Source organism: Heterocephalus glaber, unplaced genomic scaffold (genome assembly GCF_053883595.1).
Source record: "Heterocephalus glaber isolate CG9 unplaced genomic scaffold, H.glaber_assembly_v1.0 deba00001444, whole genome shotgun sequence".
Taxonomy (NCBI): Eukaryota; Metazoa; Chordata; class Mammalia; order Rodentia; family Bathyergidae; genus Heterocephalus; species Heterocephalus glaber.
This window is the reverse complement of record NW_028258297.1, coordinates 671405-692569: the sequence shown is the minus strand read 5'-3', so window position 1 is coordinate 692569 and position 21165 is coordinate 671405. Positions and strand designations below refer to the sequence as shown.

At 51.5% G+C, this 21165-nt stretch overlaps 1 protein-coding gene across 2 annotated transcripts in view; it reads left to right on the top strand.

The window, feature by feature from the left end:
- Positions 1 to 15874, top strand: part of Mov10l1 (Mov10 like RNA helicase 1) — a 70682-nt gene extending 54808 nt beyond the window's left edge. For both annotated transcript variants that reach the window (XM_021258762.2, XM_021258760.2), the window contains 9 exons: positions 83 to 229; positions 859 to 980; positions 3402 to 3501; positions 4517 to 4681; positions 6448 to 6621; positions 7789 to 7938; positions 14078 to 14185; positions 14826 to 14963; positions 15091 to 15874. In XM_021258762.2, coding sequence (XP_021114421.1) covers positions 83 to 229; positions 859 to 980; positions 3402 to 3501; positions 4517 to 4681; positions 6448 to 6621; positions 7789 to 7938; positions 14078 to 14185; positions 14826 to 14963; positions 15091 to 15186 — 1200 coding nt within the window. In that variant the 3' untranslated portion in view covers positions 15187 to 15874. The remainder of the gene's footprint in view (positions 1 to 82; positions 230 to 858; positions 981 to 3401; positions 3502 to 4516; positions 4682 to 6447; positions 6622 to 7788; positions 7939 to 14077; positions 14186 to 14825; positions 14964 to 15090) is intronic.
- Positions 15875 to 21165: the final 5291 nt, after the last annotated feature.

Below are 21165 nucleotides of genomic sequence, written 5' to 3'. Positions count from 1 at the left end.
AGCCCTATAAATAAACCTGTGTGTATTGGATGTTGCTTTGGAGATTGGTAGTTACCATTGGTCTCTTGTGTCTTGAATGAAGGTACATCATGCTCTGCAGGATAGCCGCATTTTGGTCTGTGCCCCCTCCAACAGTGCCGCTGACCTTGTGTGCTTGCGGCTGCATGAAAGCAAGGTACTGAGGCCTGCCTCCATGGTCCGGGTGAATGCCACGTGCAGATTTGAGGAGGTGAGCCCCAGGCATGGGTGGGCACCATGGCTACGTCCTCGGGGAGTGGACGTGTATGAGCAGGAGGTAGAAGGGTGGTGGGCACCAGAGCATCACAGGAAGTCCTGAAGGAGAAGAAATGGCTCCACTTTGTACCACAACCCAGTTACAAGGTGGGGTCTTCTTCCTATTTCACTGTATCCCCGCACTTGCTCTGTGAGCATCAGTCCTATTGTGAACAACCTAAGCTTTGTTAAATTCTCATGTTCCTCTTTATTTGATCCTCAGATGTATTGTTTTTTTTTTCAGTTCTGTTTTACTGGTTATAATTAACCCTTTAGGGAAATTATAGAAGAAGGTATGGCTTTAAAAAAGGATTGAGACTAGAAAATATATGGAAGTTGTTCCCTAGAAGCATCTGGAGGATCAGATTACATTCATTGCTCTAGAATCCAAAAATCATGGACTTAATTGATAATGAAAGTACAGACATTTTAATTTAAGAAAGCAATATTAAATCATTAGCCCTGGCTAAGAAGTGGCAAAAGGGCAAGATTATCTTTTAGAATTCCTTTCAGCATTGTTATTCTAGCCAATTTAACAAAATACTTAATTTGAAAAACAGACTGACTCCACCCTCTTTGCCCTAGACCATCATTGATGCTGTCAAACCATATTGCACAGATGGGGAAGACATCTGGAGAGCCTCCCGATTCCGGATAATAATCACAACGTGCAGCAGTGCAGGGCTTTTTTACCAGATAGGAGTGAGGTAAGCCCTAGGGTCTTGTGGGTGCAGTGTCTTCAGGGCGGAGGTCTGTGTGCTTCCTGTGCTTGCATCTAAGGCGAGGGAAGAGGTGGGGAGGAAGGTGGCTGTGGGTAGAGTGGCAAGCAGGGCAGGTGTGGTGTTTTTGCTGAGACCACAGAGACTCAGAGGACTCAGCAGTGGGACTGGCAGGCGGTTGGACTAACACACACAGGGATCCTGCAAGTGAAGAGCTAGGTACCTTTGCCTAGAGGAAATTACAGAACCAGAGCCTTGGGAACAGGAGGGACAACAGGGAGGGAACTGGAAGAGGAGGTCTGGCCTCATGGGGGTGTGCCTCCTGATTTCACTTGGTAGAAAGCCACCAAAAGGCAACCAGGCAGCCAGGGATGACCAGCATGCAGGGTTGTGGAAAGCTGCAGCTTAAGAAACAGCTAGAGCCTCGTGCCCGCTGGTGTGGGGTCTCTGCAGGGAAGATGGCAGCACGGAGGGTGCCTTCAGGAACCCTTAGAGCCAGGGGAGAAGGGCTGGGTCTGAGGGGAGGCTGAGCAAGTATATCCACACTGGTGTGCAGGAGATGGAGGGAGGCAGCAGGAATAACGAGAGCCAGGCTGAGGGTGAGGGGAGCAGAGAAGCGAGACCTGCCAAGTGCGAGCCTTAACCCTCGCCTCGCCTCATAGGGTCAGCTTGGCGGTGGCTGTGCCAGTGACTGCCTGCCCACCTACACCTTACCTGCCTCGCTGTAGATCCCATGCACAGCAGTGTGCAGTTAGCCTTGCCTGGCACCCCACAGGTTACAAAACATTTTGTGACTGTTTTGGTTCCCCTTATTTTTACGAAATACCATTTCATTGTATGATCAGTATAAAAATGAGTGATAAGACATTTTTTGGTCCAAGTCTTCAAAATCCACCGTGTATTTTGCACTTAGAACACATCGTGTTTCAGACTAGCCACCACAAAGCACCCTAGAGCCACACATGGCTGTTCACAACTGTGTTGGTCAGTGCAGGTCTAAACAAGGGTGAAGAATTTTAGGTTAACTACAGCAAAGGCCTCAAGACAGAGAAACTGCAGCAAGAGCAGCCCCAGCCTTCTCTGTTTAAGGTTGAGTCTTTGGGATGCAGGGCAGGGGCAGCATGTGGGTAAGCCAACATGCAGGTGGGTGGAGGAACTGGCCAGCCAGGGCAGGCTGCAGTGCTACGGCTTTTCAGGAGGTGAACTTTCCAGGCTGAGAGCCTGGTGGGCCACCAGGAGACTGGAGCTGTGGGAGCTCAGAAGATACAACAAGGGGTGGTATTATCTAGAAGTGACTTTAAATGATTGGAGCTTTTACCACGTTGAAAACAGAATGTTTATATTCTGGGAAGGTGCATAATATTAATTGTTTTCAACAGAAATTGAGACCTGAGGTGGGAAAAGGGAAGTGTGGTCATTTCCATAGGAAAGGGTATCATTTGTGGGGTCCTTAGCTTGGGATTCACGAGGTCAGGCCTAGGGTCAAAGATGCAACAAGAAGCAGGGGAAGCCCAGCACTACCCTAAGCAGGGAGGGAGTCTCCTCTGGCACTTGTCTGACCATGGGACCTCATCTCTGGGACACCAAGGCTCAGAAGTTAGGAAACGTTCCTAGCTAGCATCTGAGTCAAGGAGGCAGGAACATAAGCACCAAGCTCAGGCTGGCACAGGCCGGAGGCTTGTCATGTTGCTGGAAGCGTGTGGCTCAGGCACCTTCCTTCTTACCAAGCCTGGTGCTATCACTATGCTGGTGCTGCCGTGAGGCCTACCATGATGCAGGCCAGTAAGAGGGCTGCCCCTGGACCACTGGAACTCCTGCAGTGTCAGCCTGTCATCCTAGAAGTTTGGGTCATGCCCAGGCTGACAGCCACTAAAGAGTGAGTTAGGAGGTGCACAGAAGGAGGAACCACACCATCCCTGTCACCTGCCCAGTTAGCTGTGCCCACTGCTGCTGCTTGACCAGTCATCATCATTTGGCATTGGCCACACTCCACCGTCCTGTGGGAAAATGGCAGAGAATGATGCAGCCTGCCAGGCTCACAGGGTTTGGTAGTGGTGAAGCTAGTCCTGAAAGTGTGGGGTCTTAGTGAATGGTGGAGAGGAGCATAAGGAACAGATGTGCTGTGGAGGCCTCCAGCCTGCTGAGCCACCAGTGGGCGCTCAGGCTTTGCTCATATGCATGCTTCTGCTGCTCCCTCTGCACAGACTGCTCACCGAGCAAGCACTGGGTGTCTCCAGTAGCTCTGCCACCATCCTCAGCCTCAGCCAGGTGATTCCAGATTCTAGCACTTGACCTCCCTGGTGGCCCTGTTGTGACCCCATGGCACAGAGCAAGGCCTTGCCAGTGTGTCAGCCATTGGTTGTTAAATAGCATGATAAGAATTACTGTTCAGAACATCTCTGTCTCCAGAGTTGGACACTTCACACACGTGTTTGTGGATGAGGCTGGGCAGGCGAGTGAACCGGAATGCCTTATTCCTTTGGGGCTGATTTCAGATGTCAGTGGCCAGGTAAGGCCAGGGCTGTGTGCTGCGTGTGCTGTTTCTGTCTTGATCCTGTTTTCTGTGGCGATGGACAGTCACAGCCTCATAGGGGTCAGGTGAAATTCCGGGGCCCCAGAGAGCCCAGGCCATCCCTCTGCCCCTCATCACAGCCTCAGTCCTCGGAGGCAGGGAGAAAAAGGGCGCCTTTCAGTGGCTTATGCACTTGCAGGCAGAGACAGTGAGCCATTCTGGTCCTCAGGGATGTAGAAGCAAAGTCAACACCTCTGATCCATGCCCCCGAGAGCCCCATGTGCCAGGAGAGAAGACAAAGCCTCCTCCTGCTAGGCTCTAACCTGCACTGCACCATGTGTGTGTGCCCCCCCCCCCCCGCACTTTGACTCCAGCCCCTCCAGCCATGTTTCATCCTGGCAGGCCCCTCCTGTTCTCCGATGGTGCCTCCCCAATGATGTGGATGTCGTCTGCAACTCCTAACCCTGCCCCTGCCCTGCCCACTAGTCAAATGGGTCATTTGGCATAAGAATGTGTCAGGTTCCCCCAAGGGCATGTCCCATCCCTCTTGCGAGGTCACCAGGCTTTGGGAGGCAGAGCATGAGGCAGGGCAGGAGGGACAAGGACTGGTCTAGGTGGAGCATGTGGCCTCGGGGTGAGAGTGTGTGTGGGGCTTCCTCCAGGACAGGGCCTCTGAAGTCCAGGAGTGATTTCCCACAGCCAGGTAGGAGGGAGATTTCCAGAATACGGGTCCCTTTGGGAAGTCGGTAGGGCAGAGGAGAGGGCTGCAGGGAGAAGCAGACAGGCTGTGCGTACGGGCTCAGACCTTTTCGGCTCCTCCATTCCACTCGGTGGGCTGCCCTAGCTGCTGTCGGTTCATTCTTGCTGGCCTCCTGGCCTCTTGCCTTGTCTCCATGGGGCCTCCACCTGCATAACATGCTGACCCTAGCCTGTGAGAGATGCCAGCTGTTAGCCCTGACCTTCTCCCTGTGGGGTGGGGCCGAGTTTCCTCTCCTGCCCCCGTGTGCTGCAGATTGTACTTGCTGGCGACCCCATGCAGCTTGGCCCAGTTATCAAGTCCAGGCTGGCCATGGCCTTCGGGCTGAACATGTCCATGCTGGAGAGGCTGATGTCCCGAGCCGTGTATCTGAGAGATGAGAATGCATTTGGTGCCTGTGGTGCCTACAACCCCCTGTTGGTGAGTTTGAGTCTGCCGCCTTCAGAGCTCCACTAGAGAAGTGGCCCCCAGGGGTGGAGTGGCTGAGGGCAGGCCTGTGGGGTGCTGCCACGCTGCACATCAGCTCCCCTCCTCTCCACAAGTCACATCATGGACAGAGGCTCCTGTCTTCCCAGGAGGAGGAGTTTTCACCTCCACAGGAGCCCTGCCGCTCCTCATCCTTCCCACTGTGAAGGTGCAGAATCCTGAGAAGCCTGCATAGGACACCTCCCGGGCTGTGCAGGCAGCTCAGCACACTTTCCCACCTTCCAGATGGGGTTTAAAGCACGCTGCTCCTGCTCTTCTGTTCCAGGAGCAAGAGGTGTGCTACCTGGCTGAGGATTCTGTTGGGGTGGGGACTCCAGACATTGTGATGCTGATGGCACAGAGTCACTAGGGTCCAAAACAATAGGAAGTTAAATCCATGTGACTTCATTAGTGGAAGGAAAGTAGAAGTGGCTTTTGTAACTACCAAAAAAAAGAGGAAGCCTTCCACTGGCCTCTCTGCTGCCTCAGATAGATTCTAGGGGTGGAGGTGGGGCTGTGGAACTCTGACCTCAGGAACCTTGGATCTTACAATACAAAAAAGAAAGACAACATTCCGTCTTGGATTTGTGTTCCAAGTGTTTATGATGTATGATAGTGGAAGGTTTTCAGGGAAATGGCCTGAGCCTCCCCCTAGCCATCAGTCCCATTGGAAATATGAGGAGGCGGCAGTGGAGTAGAGAGATGGGAAGGGTGGCCAGGGGCCTCCAAGGGACGGACCACCGAGCAGAAAGCCTCCCTCTGACCATGCGGCTGCCCACGGTGAGCCTGGCTGTGATATCTGCTGTACCTGGAAAGGTGTGTGAGAGCTCTGCTGCCATGGGACGTGGTGTTCATGCTCCAGTGTCCCTGTCCCCTGGGGACCTACCAGTGGCCTTTGTTGGGGAAAGGAGTGATGCTTCATCTGGGCCACAGTAGGGCAGGGCCAGCGTGCTGTGCGCATCCTGTCGCACCCCTTCCAAGGTCCAGGAAGCTTTCTGGCCCCAACCTCAGGACATAAAAACTTTGTCCTATGGCTCCCACCTTTCTCCTCAGAACAACTGGAACCAGGGAGCCACATGCCTCCTTCCTCTGTCCCATTACCTGTATCTCTGGGCCAGTGTTATGATTGATACTAGGTCAGGCTTAGAGTTGTTCCCCTGAGTCAAAGTCCTGGGGTTGATGGGTGCCAAGATCAATAGCAGATCCCTGCACCATGTGAACTTCCCAGACCAGCTGGAGGCAGAAGGGAAGTGTTGTTCCTTATGCTGGTGCTGTCCTCACAACCAACAGCTCTGCCAGGGTTTCTCTGACTTCCTGCCACCCAGCTGAGACATAGCTGCATAGGCTTCACGTAGATCCTGAGGTCACAAGATAGTGGATCAGTGTGAAGCTTGAGCACACAAGAGGGTGACCAGAGCCGTCTGCCCCCTAAGAGATGCCCGGCTGGTCGAGACCCAGGAGCATGCCTTGTTACCCGCCTCCCCCAGCATGCCTGTCACCCACCTCTCCTCATAGCGTCCACCTTTCTCTCACATGAACTGTTGGGTGGGCAGTCATTGGAGGAGCTTGGTCTGGCAGCTGGTTTCGGGCTGGAAGAGGGACAGACAGGAGTAGCAGTAGACACGGGCAGGCACTGAGTTGGCTATGCAGAACCTCCTTCCCCTTGACAGGAAATGTATGGAGCTAACTCCTTATGTCCTGCACCTGTCCTCTCCCTGCAGGTCACAAAGCTGGTGAAGAACTACAGGTCCCACTCTGCCCTGCTGGCACTGCCCTCTCGCCTGTTCTATCACAGGGAGCTCGAAGTCTGTGCAGACTCCAAAGTGGTGACCTCACTGCTGGGCTGGGAGAAGCTGCCCAAGAAAGGCTTCCCTCTCATCTTCCACGGGGTGAGGGTAAGTGGTGCCTAGAACAACCTGGTCCTTACTGTGTCAGGTAACAGCAGGATGGGCGGGTCACTCATTTCTGTCACAGCACCCACCCTGCCCTTCCTTGGCGTTGGTCTGTGTCCATGGTATATGTCTAACCATCTCACGGGGCTGGAGTGGGGAAGGTGAATGCTAGTGTCTTGAAGATGTCAGTTCTTCCCGGATTAACCCGCATATTTAATATAATCTAAATGAAAATCACTGCAGGCTTTTTCATGAGAAACCCATAATAGAATGGCATTGTGAATGTTTCATTGAGTTAATATGTTACAAAACACAACAAAATTGGAGTAAAGGATACAGTATAAAAATATATGTGGTTGACAAAAAAGATACAGATTGGTGGAACAGAATCCAAACTGTCTGTCCTTGTGCCTGGGCCTCCCAGAGTGCTGGATTACAGGTATGCACCCTCACACCCAGCTTCCCGTTATCCTTTAAGATTTTCTCAAGATAAGAATGAGCCTCTGTTCGCTATTAAGAACAGTCCAGGAGAATAAGAGTTTCATTAGACACAGCTAGGGGTTGGCTAAAAGCCCTGTGGCTGGTGTGGGGAGGAGACCTTGCCACAACCTCCAGGACTGACTCTTGCTGGCTGATTCTTTTCTTATCAGACCATGCTGTGGGCTCTCATGGGCTCCCTGGATTTTGGCCCTGTTGTCCTTTCTTTCTGCCTGTAGAGCTGAGAGCCATTCCATGTCAGGGCCCTGCATGCCCACCCTCCAGCATAGCCTGCTCCTTGTCAGGTAATTCTTGCTCATCCTTAGTCAAGTTACATAAAGGAAGTTCTACTAGGTAGGCATGGTGGCACATACTTGTAATCCAGCTACTCGGGAGGCTGAGGCAGAAGAATTGAAAGTTCTGAGGGCAGCTTGGGCAGATTCTAAAGGGGAGAAAAAGAAAAGAATTCTTCCCTGGACTTCCACCTCATCAGCAGTCCCCAAATGATAGATTTGTGCAACCAGTCCTCCTTTGTAGATTTATTTAATGGTTACTACCCTGCTAGATTTTACGTTCTCCATGAGAGTAGGAGTTTTTCTGTCATATTCATTATTTCTAACTCCTGTTTTAGCTCCTGATAATGGGCCCTTGGTAAACATCATTGTAAGTAAAATTCTCTCCTCATTAACTCAGGGCAGCGAGGCTCGTGAAGGACGCAGCCCATCTTGGTTCAACCCAGCTGAGGCTGTCCAGGTTATGCGCTACTGCTGCCTCCTGGCCCAGAGCATGTCCAACCAGGTGTCTGCCAAGGACATAGGTGTCATCACGCCCTATCGGAAGCAGGTAGGACCACTAGTATTCCTCCTTCTGCGTGACTGCTGCAGCCCTGCTTCCTTGGTTTGTGGAGTCTGTGGAAGGCAGAAACCAGCTCATTTTGAACAGCAGTAGGGTATTTTCTGGTACTGGGGATTGAACTTGGGACCTTGCACTTGGGAGGTAGGCACCGGAACCACTAGCAGTAGGTTTTTAAGGAAGCAGGACCACCTTTGAAGAGTGCCCTGTTACAGCAGCTACCTGCTTTCTAGAGCCAGAGCCCAGCATGCCTTGTACATTTCTAAGTGGTTACCTTGTACATGTTTCTGTAAGAACCTCTGGAATAGCCTTGATATTTAGCTCTTTAGGAAAAAGCTACTCCCCGCCCCCCCAAAGCTGCCAATCTCAGCTTTCAATTAGTTTTTTGTTTTGTTTTGTTTTGGTACCGGGATATTGGGATATCGAACTCTGGACCTTATACTTGCAAGGCAGGGGGCAGAACCACTGAGCTAAATCCCCACCCTCAGTGAGTTTTTTAAAAGGAGTGCTTTTGGCATTCTTGGAGGGGGAGGTTTTTTTCTTTTTTCTTTCTTTCTTTCTTTCTTTTTTTTTGTGGAACTCAGTATTGAACCCAGATTCTTCTCACTGAGCTACATGCCCAGCCCTTTTTAAAAAAATTTTGGGGACAGGGTCTCACTAACATGCCACATTGCCCAGACTGAGCCCAAACCTGCAGTCTTCCTGCCTCAGCCTCCCCCAGAGCTTGTGATGACAGGCGTGCCCCACCATGCCTGGCTACTGTTGCCGTCCTTGAAGGGGTTCAAGACGGCTCTCATTCCATGTGACTTCCTGGTCCAGTAAGGATCCCCGTGTTGTGACCACCAGAATGCCCACCCCATGCATTCACTGCCCTGATGAGACCTTCATGCCACACACACGAGCGTCACTCATGGAGCCCTTGCCTCTGTGTGTGTAAACACCAGAGGATGAGGAAGAGCTCCAGGAAAGCAGGACTGTGTCTTCATTTCTTCTGAAGCTGGGCCTGTGTGAGGTGAGACTTAGTTCTTCCAGGGCTTGAAGAAGGTAAGTGACTTGCCAGGAGTCTGCAGGTCACCTGTGTTTGTGCACCTCCTGCTGGTCAGGTCCTGCGCATCTGGCTGCACCATCTTCAACTGCAGACATTTTCACGCCCCTGATTACTACTGAATTTTCCATGTTTTCCTTTTCCTAAGTGACCAACCTATCTTGTTACTTCCCCCCCCCTTTTTTTTTTGTACCGGGGATCGAACTCGGGTCCTTGCACTTGTGCAGCAGGCGGCGAAACCACTGAGCTACATCCCTGGCCCTTCCTCCCCCCCTTCCCCCCCCTTTCTCCCCGCTTTCTTCCCCCCCTTTTTGACATGGTAAATACAAGAAATCTTGTCAGCTGGAAATGGGTGAAGAAATTGGCCGGGGGACTTAAGAAAAGTTCCTCACATGTCCCCTCTGATGGAGCACTTCCTTTGAGGAAGGCAAGTCCCCCAGCCACCAGTCTGTCTGGAGGATGCCCTCCACCTCCAGCTTTGCTCCTGGAGGGCCAGCTGGCCTGGCTGCATGTTGGAAGTGAGCTCAAGTGAGGGCCGTGCTCTGTGGAGGTGAGTCATTGCCCTCCCAGGACCTCAGCACTTGCCTTTGGACTGCAGCCATCTTCCGCGATGTCAGCTCAGTATTGTCCAACTTGGAATTTATTGAACTTCCTAGATGTGTAGATCACTGATTTTCATCAGACTTAGGTAGTTTGGGGCCAGTATTGTTTTGTATTTCCCACCCATTCTCTCCTTTCCGCTGAGGCCCTTCTCCCTAGATTGGTGGCTTGATGTCACCCCACAGACCGCCACATTCTCCCTCAGTCTTTATCACCTTTTTCAGCCTGGATCGTTCCTGTTAGTCTATTTTGAGCTCACTCTTTGTTTTTGTTTTTGTTTTTGTTTTTTGAGACAGGATCTTGCTATGTAGTTCAGGTTGGCCTTGAATTCACTGTGTAGTCCAGACTGGCTTCGAACTCAGCAAACTTTCTGCCTCAGCCTCCCGAGTGCTAAGATTATAGGCGTGTGCTACCATGCCTGGCTAGTTCATTTTTTCTTCTGCCATCTGGAATCTATCTGCTGTTGATCCCTTCCAAGAATCATTACCTCAGTTGTCATACTTCAACAGACTTCCAACTGGTTCGTTGTTCTACTCTCCTTCCTTACTGGGAACCACTCCTGTCTTTGTATTTGCCTTGAGTCTTTCCATAGGCTTCCTTTAATTCTGCAGACATACTTGTGATAGTAGTCTCAAAGTCTTTATACAGTCTTCACACTAGTATAATGCTGCTTCCTCCTCCTCTTTGCTCTTCTTCTCCCCCCATACTGGCAATTTACCACAGGACCTTAAATATGACAGGCAAATGCTCTACCACTGAGCTACATTCCTAGCCTTTTGTATTTTTGTTCTGAGAAGAGGTCTTAACCAAGTTGCCCAGACTAGGGTCAAACTTTGCACCCTCCTGCCTCAGCCCCTTGAATAGCTGGATTACAGGCATGCACTACTGCAACCACCTAATAATTTCTTTCTTTTTGAATGTGTATCACACTTTTGATTTCTTTGCATGTCTTATTTTTTTGTTGAAAATTAAGAATTTTAGAAATATAGTAACTTTTTAAAAATTTTTATTGGTATATGATTATGATACACAATATTCACATTTGCTCTGGGGAATTGCCCTACCCCCACCCCTCCACTCTCTCCTGATCCCCTTCCCCTTCTCCAGAAAGCTTCCTCCCTATTTCTTTCCACTTTTCTTTTATTTCACTATTTATACTTTGGGTTTCTCACATAAGAGAAACTGTGTAATCTTTAACTTTCTGTGTCTGACCTGTTTCCTGTACAGCACCTTTGGATTGTGCTTTCCCCTCAAGATGATCCCTGGGTTCTGTTCTTGCTTGCTGCTTTACTTCCTCATTGCCTGAGTTCAGTCCTTAACATCCATCTCTTTCTGTGCATGGCAGCTGACGTACCTGTTGAGTTTTCTTTTCAGAAGGTTTTAGGCTTGGCTCACAGAGCCTGAGTCCGCACAGCTTTGTAGTTGACAAGCAGTGGGCAGCACATTCACTCACCGCCTTGTCTGGTAAGGATACTGTCTGCGGGCCAGGGGTTCCTGGGTGCTGCCAGGGACAGAGCCTAGGCTGTTTTGAGTTTCCTGGGCTACGGTTTCCCACCAGGTTCCTTCAGTCTTCTCAGCCGTGGTGCGGCGTCAGCCAGGAACATGCTGATTGCCAGCCCCACCTCATGTCATGGAGCTAGTCAGGCCTGCCTCTCTCCAAGATCACCTTGCCACTGACAGCCCTCTAGGCCTGGCCTTACCCCACCCAGGTGGAAGAGCCCCCAGACCAAAGAACCACAGGGTCTCTACCGCTGTCACCCACTGGTCAATCACCCAATCTCTCAAACATGAACACTTAGATTGTGTGGTTTTGGTTGATTCCTGAGTGCCGAAAGGTCTTTGTCAGTTTTTCCAGGGATGTGATTACTCTGGGGGTAGGAGTTTGCCTGTCTCCTCACTCAGCTGGCACTATTTTGCTTGGATTTTGTTTTGACCTGGAGCCCTTCAGGTGCACTAGCAGGCTCCCAGAGGAAGCCAGCGCCTGTAACACCAGGCTGGCCCAGAAGCCTAGGGACTCACCTGGTGTGTGTCACTCACCCACCCTAGGATCAGCTCAGGCCTCAAGCCCTCAGGGCCTCCTCCAGGTTTCCACACTGACCTTAGTCACTGCATGAACATTTGGCTTAGGTGTTTGTTTCAGTGTTCCTCCATGCAAGTGTGATTTCTCTTGGGGATTGGCCAGAACTCTGCCGTACAACCTTTTCATCCCCATATTCAACATAGAATCTAGCACATGCAGGCCTCCAAGCTCCTGAAGCAAGTGAGTCACTCATCTGGCGATACAGCTGAGCAGAGTCAACAGTTGGATCTGCCAGCAGCAGGCACCCTGCTTGGTCAAGATCTGCCTTTGGAGAAGCTTCTCCAGCCCTTGCTGTCCACCTCCATCCAGTACAGCCTCTCCCTCCTCAGTCTCCACAGCTCAGCTCCTCCTGCCCTGTGCAGATAGCAGTGAGTCCAGGGCCTCCTGTGCACTCTGGCATCTCTGCTGTGACTGTCTTCACCCTGCATTTCGCATCATTCAAACCCTTCCTCAGGCCATGTGTGGGTTATGCAGGGCATGCTGGAGGCAGTGCTCAGAGTTAGAATTGCAGAATGATGAAGGCATTGGCAGGCTGCATCCTTGCAGCTGGGAATCCCCACTGCCCAGTAGGGGTCCCCAGGGAGTGGATTTGAAACCCACCTTGAGATCTCTGTGGTCTGAGCCTTTCCCTGGCAATGGCTGTTCTTTCCCTATTTCCTAAAGTTGCCGACTCAAACCTAGTGACCCCTACAGCTGCTCTCCAGTGTTTTCAACAGTTTGTGGTCTTCCAGCACATATTGTGGTTCTCAGGCCCGGGGTGGTTGTGTTAGAGATATCATTTGTTAGGAATTTTTAAACATTTTTAATGTAGCCAAATGTACACAGATGCTCCTCGATTTTCTTGAGCTTACATCTTGGAAACTCACTGTAAGCAGTAATGCATTCAGTACTCTTAACTTGCCGAGTGTCATGACTTAGCTACACCATGCAGTTGCCATCCATATCCACTGGGGTTGGTCCCAGGACTCCCACAAATACCACAGTCTGCAGGTGCTCAGGTCCCGTAGCAAATAGCAGCTGTGCAGGTCCTCCCTGCACTGCACATCATCTCTAGAGTACTTACAAGACCTGTGCAGTGGAGATGCAGTGGAGAAAGCTGTTACACATACTGCTGAGGGGACGACTAGGAAAACGTACATGCTCAGTACAGGTGCTGCCAGTGTGGGACTGCGAACGTTTGTGATCTTCGGCTGGCTGAGTCTGTGGAATGTGGGGCTCATGGATGTAGAGGGGCAGCTGTGACTGACCATGAGCAGAAGCTCTGTTGCTGCCCAGTACCATGAGTGTTGTTATGCATCTCATCGGCCAGAGAAAAGATCGAATTGGAAGTGTAGTAACTAATCAGTGTGTATCACTTTTACACCATTGTGAAGTCAGACATTTCCAAGTTGGCCTATCATAAGGCAGGGACTATCTGTAAATAATTTCCATTAGGGTTCGTGGTGGTCTTTTTGTTTTGTTTTGTTTTTTGGTACCGGTTATCGAACTCGGGACCTTGCGCTTGTGAGGCAGGCGGCAGAACCACTGAGCTAAATACCCAGCCCAGTTTGTGGTGTTTTTATCAAAGAATCCTTCTCTGACTTAAGATCACCAAGCATTTTCCGAAATTTCCTTCTGGAAGTCTTAAATGTATGTATATTTTATTTTTTTTTATTTTTATTTTTTTATTTTTTAAATTTTTTTATTTATTTTTTTGGTACCAGGGATTGAACTCGGGACCTTATGCTTGCGAGGCAGGCGCCGGAACCACTGAGCTAAATCCCTGGCCCATGTATGTATATTTTAAAGTAAATGCCATTTGGCATTTACTTTTGAGTATGCATAGGTTCTTTGTTGCAGTACTGGGATTGAACCCAGGGCCTTTGTGCTGAGCTACATCCTAGCCTTTTTGTTTTGTTTTGTTTTGTTTAGACAAGGTCTTGCTAAATTGCCCAAGTAGAACTCAAAACCTGGAATCCTCCTGCCTCAGCCTCCCAAAGTCCTGGATTATGGGTGTGCACCGTTGCACCCAGATTTTTCTTTTCTTTTTTGAGACAAGGTCTCTTATGTTGTCCTGGTTGGCCTGGAACTCCTGAGCTCAAGCAACCATTCTGCCTCAGCCTCCCAAGTAGCTAGGACTAAAAACACGCCCACCACACCTAGCTCACATTTAGGATTTTAAATCCGCTTGGCACTGGAATATGAGACTGAGGTAGGGAACAGTGTTACTTTTTCCCTTGTGTATCATCAGTTGCCCCATCAGTGTTGGGTGGGCAGCCCATCTGTTCTCATGTAACCACACTCTGAGCCCCTGTGTTGCGGAATTGAAAAGCAACCCTGTACATTGGTTAGTATTTCATTTATGCTGTGATAGGTAAACAGATTAGATTTATACGCTGTTTTTAATGTTTTAACCTGTTTCAAAGGTGGAGAAAATAAAAATTCTTCTGCGAAATGTTGATTTGATGGACATAAAGGTTGGATCGGTTGAGGAGTTTCAAGGACAAGAATATTTGGTGATCATCATTTCAACTGTAGGTACCCTGTCTGGGGTGGGGCCCTGTGTGTGAAGCCGCTTAATATTCCATGGGTGTTGGGTGTGTTCAGGTATAAAACAGCGAGGCCTAATTCAGAGCACTAGCACAGACAGTGTTGCAGAGTGGGGACTCCTAGGCCCAGGTGCCACCAGAAGTAGTGACTGTGGGAAGCTCTTTCCCAGACACCTCAAAGATCAGGAAGAAATGCTGACTGTGTAGAGGAGGGTCAGTGCTGACGAAGGAGGTAGTTGGGCAGAGCGGCACACATGTGTCAAAAAGGAGTTGCCCAACCATGCAGCTTCTACACCACCATCCAGTGACTGAAAACTTCCTTCTGTATTTCTGAATTAATTCTTGAACAGTACCTGTTAATTGCAGATAAATTAGAAAATTTCTGTACCAAAAAGAAAATAAGAACCACCTAGAACCCTACCACCCAAAGGAAACCTGTTAGCACATGGGGGGTCTCCCTGTCTCTGGACAGAATGGTACTAAGATCTGCACTCCCCCTGCTTTTTAACCAGAAATAGGGTCAGACTGTGACTTAACTTTTTAAAATGTTTTCAAGTATCAAGTTTTTTTCATGCCAAACAAACAAAAACCTTAAAATACTATTATTTGGTTTTCTGTTTTTCAGGTACGTTCAAGTGAAGATAGATTTGAAGATGATCGGTATTTTTTGGGTTTCTTGTCCAACTCAAAAAGATTCAACGTTGCAATCACCAGACCCAAAGCCCTGCTGATTGTGCTAGGGAACCCTCACGTGCTCATCAGGGTGAGTGCAGGATGGGAGGTTGCCTTTCTCTTGAGCGGGAAATGGCCAGGGAGCCTGCAATGTGCACACGTCGCAGGGAGACATGGGACTTCACACACTTGATGCTGGACTCCCTTGTTTCCAACAGGACCCCTGCTTTGGCGCTTTGCTGGAATACAGTGTTGCAAACGGTGTTTACACAGGGTGTGATCTCCCTCCTGAACTACAGGCCCTGCAAAAGTGAGTGGCTGGCTGTGTACAGCCACACGTGTGTGCAACCTCGGCGCCAGGCCACACTGCTTCCTTGGCTCTTGGCCCCCAGGCTGCAGTGGTCACTCTCTCCTGGACATTGGGGTTGATGTTACCTTCCCCAGGCCACCTAAAGACAGAAACACCGTGTTCCTTGAGAGACACCCCATGGGGAAGAGTGCACGTACAGCCTGGCGTGGGAGCCAGACTCTGCGTGCCCCTTCTCCCCTGCAGCTGTGGGTAGACCATGTAGCCCCAGGATCTAAAGGGACAAAGAGTTGGGCTCACTTGACACATAGTGGCTGATGGGTGGGGAGACCCCTGGGGCTGGCCCAGCCGTGTTCTGTTTCTGTTCCATGCCTCCTGCCGCCACTTGGTCTCATGGCCACGAGCATGGGTGCGGGCCGGGGACACTGAGCCAGCTGAGCTATTCCTGCCCCTGCCACTGACCTTGGTTCACACCAGCTTGTTCCTGCCACTGGGTAGCTACTGCTGCTACCCACCCCTAAAATAAACAGTCAAGTGACCCAGCTTCCTTTTCATCTAAAAATGCAACCATGTCAGTGGTCAGAGTCGCATGTGGCCTTTACACCACCATCCAGTGAGAGTATGGCTGCCTCTGTCTGCAGTCTAGATTGGGCTCACCACCCTCTGCTCCATCCTGAGCCAGACCTGTGACGTGCAGCAGGCAGGGCCTCAGCTCCACTTAGCTGAGAGCCACAGCCAGGGCTGGCTGTACCAGGGCCCAGTGTCTAGGCCCACCCTGGCCCCAGTGCTTCTGGAAGGCTGCACCTAGGCAGGGCCTGTGCTGGAGTCCCTGTCTGTCCTCTTTAGCCAAGAGCTGACCTATCTCTGTGCACAAAGACACCAGCTTCTAAGGCCTTCGCAGGTTGGTTAGGCTCATGGGGGAACCATGCTGGGCTCTATGCCCAGAGGCACAGAGTACAGAAGTGAAATGTTACCGCCCGCACCTCCGGCTCTGCATGGTCACCTCCACCTCACTCTGGTGGGTGTTGGGCTAAAATTGCAGCCCTTGCTCCTTTACAATATCTAGGAAGGAGCCAGGGCCAGGTGCCCCGCCCTGTGGGAGCAAATGGGGAGCCTCTGCCTGATAGGGGTCCCCCTCCCACCCCTACCCATTCCCACAGTGCCCCACCCATGCACCCCAAGGCTGAGGGAGCCCCACACCCAGGTCCCAGGTCCCAGGTGCACAGGTGGGTTCCTGCAAGGGCTGGTGCAGTGCCATGGGAGGACCCTTGTTCTGCAAGCTTACATCCCTCCCATGTGTCCTCCCACAGGGACTAGCCCTTGCCCAGGTGGAGCCTTGGGCCAGGAGACTAGGACAAGCCCCACAGAGGAAATGGCTGGGGTCTTCCACCCTCTGGGACCCTCTGGGCAAGGTACCCTCTCTGGGTGGAGAGCAGAGAACCTTTCAGGAGTACCTCATGCAAATGGAGAGCAGCTAAGCCTCCCCTGCCCCATTATCCACTGGGCCACAGTGGTACCGTCGGCACAGGCAGGACTCATGGCCCCCCACTAGTTCTTCCCACTCCAGGAAGAACCACAGTTCTCATGCCAGCCTGGCCTCCGGTACCCTAGTACCTGTCCTGTCGCCATGTAGCCTTTGCTATTCCTCTGCCCCGTCAACATGAAACTGCCACCTGCCTTGGCTGCCGTGTGAGCAACTGAGAGGAGGAGGTGGAGCAGAAGCAGGTGAGCAGCAGGTCCTGGGAAGGGAGCCGGTGGCTGGGCATACAAGGCTGGGTCCTGGTTCTTCATTGCTGGTGACAGAACTTGCCTGTGTCCTTCCAGCAGTAAGTGAGCTCATGGGCCTCACACACCCACCCCCTTCCACTAGGGAAGGCACCCAGAAATATCCAGACATAGCCCAGCACTTTTCCCAAAGCTGATCTGACTCCATGACCTGGGGAAAGAGGCAAGGCAGGGGTGACCCACACCATCAGGAGATGCAAGAGTGAGAGCAGCATGGGCCGGGGATTTAGCTCAGTGGTGTGGCCACCTGCTGCACAAGCGCAAGGACCTGAGTTTGATCCCCGGTACCAAAAAAAAAAAAAAAGAGAGCAGCAGGGCCCTGCAGGCACAGACAGGCTACACCATTGTCCGGGTGTATGAGCATCCCAGCCAGGGACACCCAGGGCTGGGGCGATGGGGACTCAGAGCTTCTGTGTGTCCAGGACTGGATAGAGCAGGCAGAGCCCTGGGCAGGAATGGGAGGGAGTGAGAGAGACCATGGGAAACACAGCAGACAGGGACCCAGGCCAGCACAGCCACGCAAGAAGCAGAGGTCAGCCTTCCTGCAAGCACCTGTGGCATGGAGGCATTCAACATTTGTGCTTGGAGATCCCCTAGAGGAAGCTGGAAATTTGTGTCTCCTCACTTGTTTTTAAATTAACTAAAAGTTTTCTTCATGATTGTTTTAAGCTGCTGAAGATGTCATTCCCAGCACATTGCATTGCCATTTTAAGGCAAAGCAGTTACACGGCAGCTCATCACCGTCTCCAGTGAGATGAAAATGCCATAACATTTGATGCTACTGCTATACACTGAAGGGCACCAACAGTCTGTCCTCCATAGCTAGAGACTGTAACTCCTCGTTTGCCTTGAGCTTATGTTTCTGTTTCATTCCCCCGTGGACTCATGTCCTAGTGCAGAACATGGTGGAAGTTGTGGGCACTGCACACACCCCATAGCCACAGGTGTGTGAAGATGGGACAAGCTCTGGCCAAGGGAAGCGTGTGACAAGGGGGTAGGCCTGATGCAGAGGCCTCAAGAGCTGAGTGCTGGGCCAGAGATTCAGCTCAGTGGCACCACGCCTGGCTGGCAAGCACAAGGTCCTGAGTTCGATCCCCAGTACCAAAAGAAAGAGTAGGGTGCTGCTCACCACTCGTGGCGTGTTGGGGTGGTAGGTGGTGGTTCCTTTGTCCCCGGGGGCTCTGTCACCGACTGGAGAGTAGAACCGCTCTGTGCTGTTCAGGTCATTATGAAGTGGGCTGTGTTATGTGCCATGAGCCAGCCTGTCCTGACCAGCACAGGTCATCTCTTCTGCTTCTCTACGACAGAATATGCACATAAGCTGAGAACGTGTTTTAATTTGTGCAATCTGAGGCTGAACATAGTAAGAATTTTGTCTGGATTTTCATTCTTACAGTTTCTATAAGTACCCAATCAAATCCCAGCACTTTGGCTAGGGGTTTGGGTCAGTGGTTCTGCCGCCTGCCTTGCAAATGCAGGGTCCTGAGTTTGATCCCCAGTACCAAAAACCAAACAGAAAACTCCCAGCACTCTGGGAGACTGAGGCAGGAGGATCACAAGTGCTGGGAATGTGGTTCAGTGCAAAGGCCCTGTGTTCAATCCTCAGTACTGGGTGGGGGTCAATCAAAAAGACACGCATACATCGCCGATTTTCATCATCAGGGTGAAACTGAATAAGAAGTGTATCACTTAATGGTCTGTATGAGGCTTCTTTGCAGAAAGTCCGTGTCTTCATGGGAAGACGCTCTTTAGGGCTGGAATGACGCAGGCTTGTCATTACACTGTTTTCACCTTCATGAATGTGAGAGCTGAGAAGACATTCATTCACCTGTGTAAGATGGGGATAGAAGTTTTGCTATGGTGATATTCAGCCAGTCAGGATCCTGCTGGTTAAAAGTACACGTTAACGGACTGGGGATTTAGCTCAGTGGTTCTGCCTCGAAAGCGCAAGGTCCCGACTTCAATACCCAGTACCAAAAAAAAAGTACGCGTTAATGCATCCCCAAGAGAAAGAATGAGCTGCTCTCCCGGTGCATTCCTTCTAGGACAGGATTTGGGAAGAGCACTCTCCAGTCTGGTCTGTGCCAGGTGAAGGTCCCAGGCACAGACACCACTCTATACTCCATGCACTCTCCTCGGAGAACAGAGAGGCTAGGCTTCCTTGGTCCTGCCAGGGTACCGTGTAGGACTGCCCTCTGGTCCTCACCCACCTCCATTCAGCTTCCTCTCTGAAAATGAGGATAGCATTGAGGTGCTGCTGCGATGGGCTGGTGAGGGCCTGGGGCCAGGTGTCAGCTTGGCCGAGTGCTGCTCCTCTTGAGCTCTTGCTGCTTCCTTTGGCAAGACAGTAACTGCCCGGGGGCCTGTGAGGTGCAGGAGCCCATCCACTGAGAGTCGCTGAGCACTGTAGTGTTCCATGTGCTGCTCCAGGAACAGAGCACCACACAAAACAAGAGCAACAACTCCGCAACCTGGCATGCCAATTTGGCACCTCTAGAGATCAGTGTCCCTTGGTGCCAGAATAACCAACTAAAATGCATAACAGTAAATAGGATGCCTTTTATGGAGAACTATGGTGTGTGTAGGAAATAATCCAACTAGTGCAATAAAATCTTTATGGAGAGATTATTATAATTCTGAGATACAAAGATCTGATAAGTGGAGAAATGTACTATGTTCATGGATGATATCACAGTACAGATTTCAGTTTTCCTCAAACTAATCTATACATTCAAGGCAATCAGTATTCCAGCTAGATTTATTTTTCAGAAACCTGGCCTAAGTCATTCTAAAATGAGTACAGAAAATAAAGATCATGAATACCTGCTGTGGGGACACTGATGAGGTTCGAGGCCACAGGCAGATCAGGGACACCATCCCACCTGGGACATGGGCTTGCCTGGGTAAGAAAACCCACTATGAAACTGAAACTGGCTTCCTACCTACAAACATTCTTCCAGCTAACAAGTTTATTGGGTTGCAATCTTCTGATGATCGTCTCCTGAAGTCTCCAAATTACTTTAACCCACCTCAGAATAGAAACACTGTCTCACACTCCGGGGATACTGAAATGGCTCTATGTCATCAAAAAGCCCAAAATCAAATCTTTTAAAAGATGGTTTCAAAAGATGAGTAGTGTGGCTAACAAGGAACAGCGGTCTGCGGGGTGTGATAGCTGCCTCAGCCATTGGTTCTGGGAAGTGTCAAGGACACACCTACAAGCCCGCGGTGGAGTCTTTGGGAGACCTCAAAGGTAACAGTGTTGGGGCGTGAGGTGACGAGGTGAGGTGGCTGGGAGCTTGTGGGCATGGTGCCTGAGGCGACAAACCGAATGCAGCTGAGTGGGAATTGTGGAAAACGCGCAGGTGTAGAAGCGCAGAAGGGTAAACATCTGGAAAAGCAGCCTGACGACACAAGCCGGGCCCCCTGCTGCGGGCGGGGGTTTACGTCATACCTAGTGGGTGAATTACTGCAGGAATTTAAAACCCCAAGCACGCTGCTTCCAAAAAACAACGGCAAGGTGAAGCGATGGAGCCAGAGGGTCCTGCGGATGGCCAGGGCCAGGGCAGAGCACCTGCACTGTTGCCAGAGGCCAGACCCAGACGTGGGTGGCCAGGAGGGCCACGGAGGTGGCAGGGAGCCTCACGCTGGCGCAGACGCGAGGAGGTTGGCAAGAGCAGACGAGAGGTGGGAAGGAGGTGCAGGCTGGGAGCAGGTGGACCTCACGGGGTGGCATTAGAGGCGGCCGCGAGTCGCGCCGATGGCCGCAGTGGAGGGACTCGGGGGAGGGCAGGGGTCGCCGACGGGGCGCCCTCCGGCGTCTCCGTGCCTTGGGGCCCGCTGGAGAAGGGGGCCTCGGCCTCCCTGCCTGTGTCCGCAACACCCGGGGAGAGCCGAGGGGTCTGCATCGCGGAGGGCAGGACGTAGACCCGCGGCGGGCACGACCGGGACCCAGCGCGCTCCTCGCATCCGCCCGCGCGCCCCCGCCCGCGCCCAGGGCACGGTGGCCCGGGCTTGGCCAGTGCTCAGGCGGAGGTGCCGGTCGCTAACTCCTCTCATTCATTTTAAACAATTTTTGCAAAGTCATCACCCGCGCCGCACTACGTGGCGGGGGTGGGGGTGGGGGGTTAGGGAGGGGCGGAGCCACGCCGCAGAGTTGCCGCAGGTAAACAGCCCCTCCCGGGCGGGAGCGGGCCTCTCG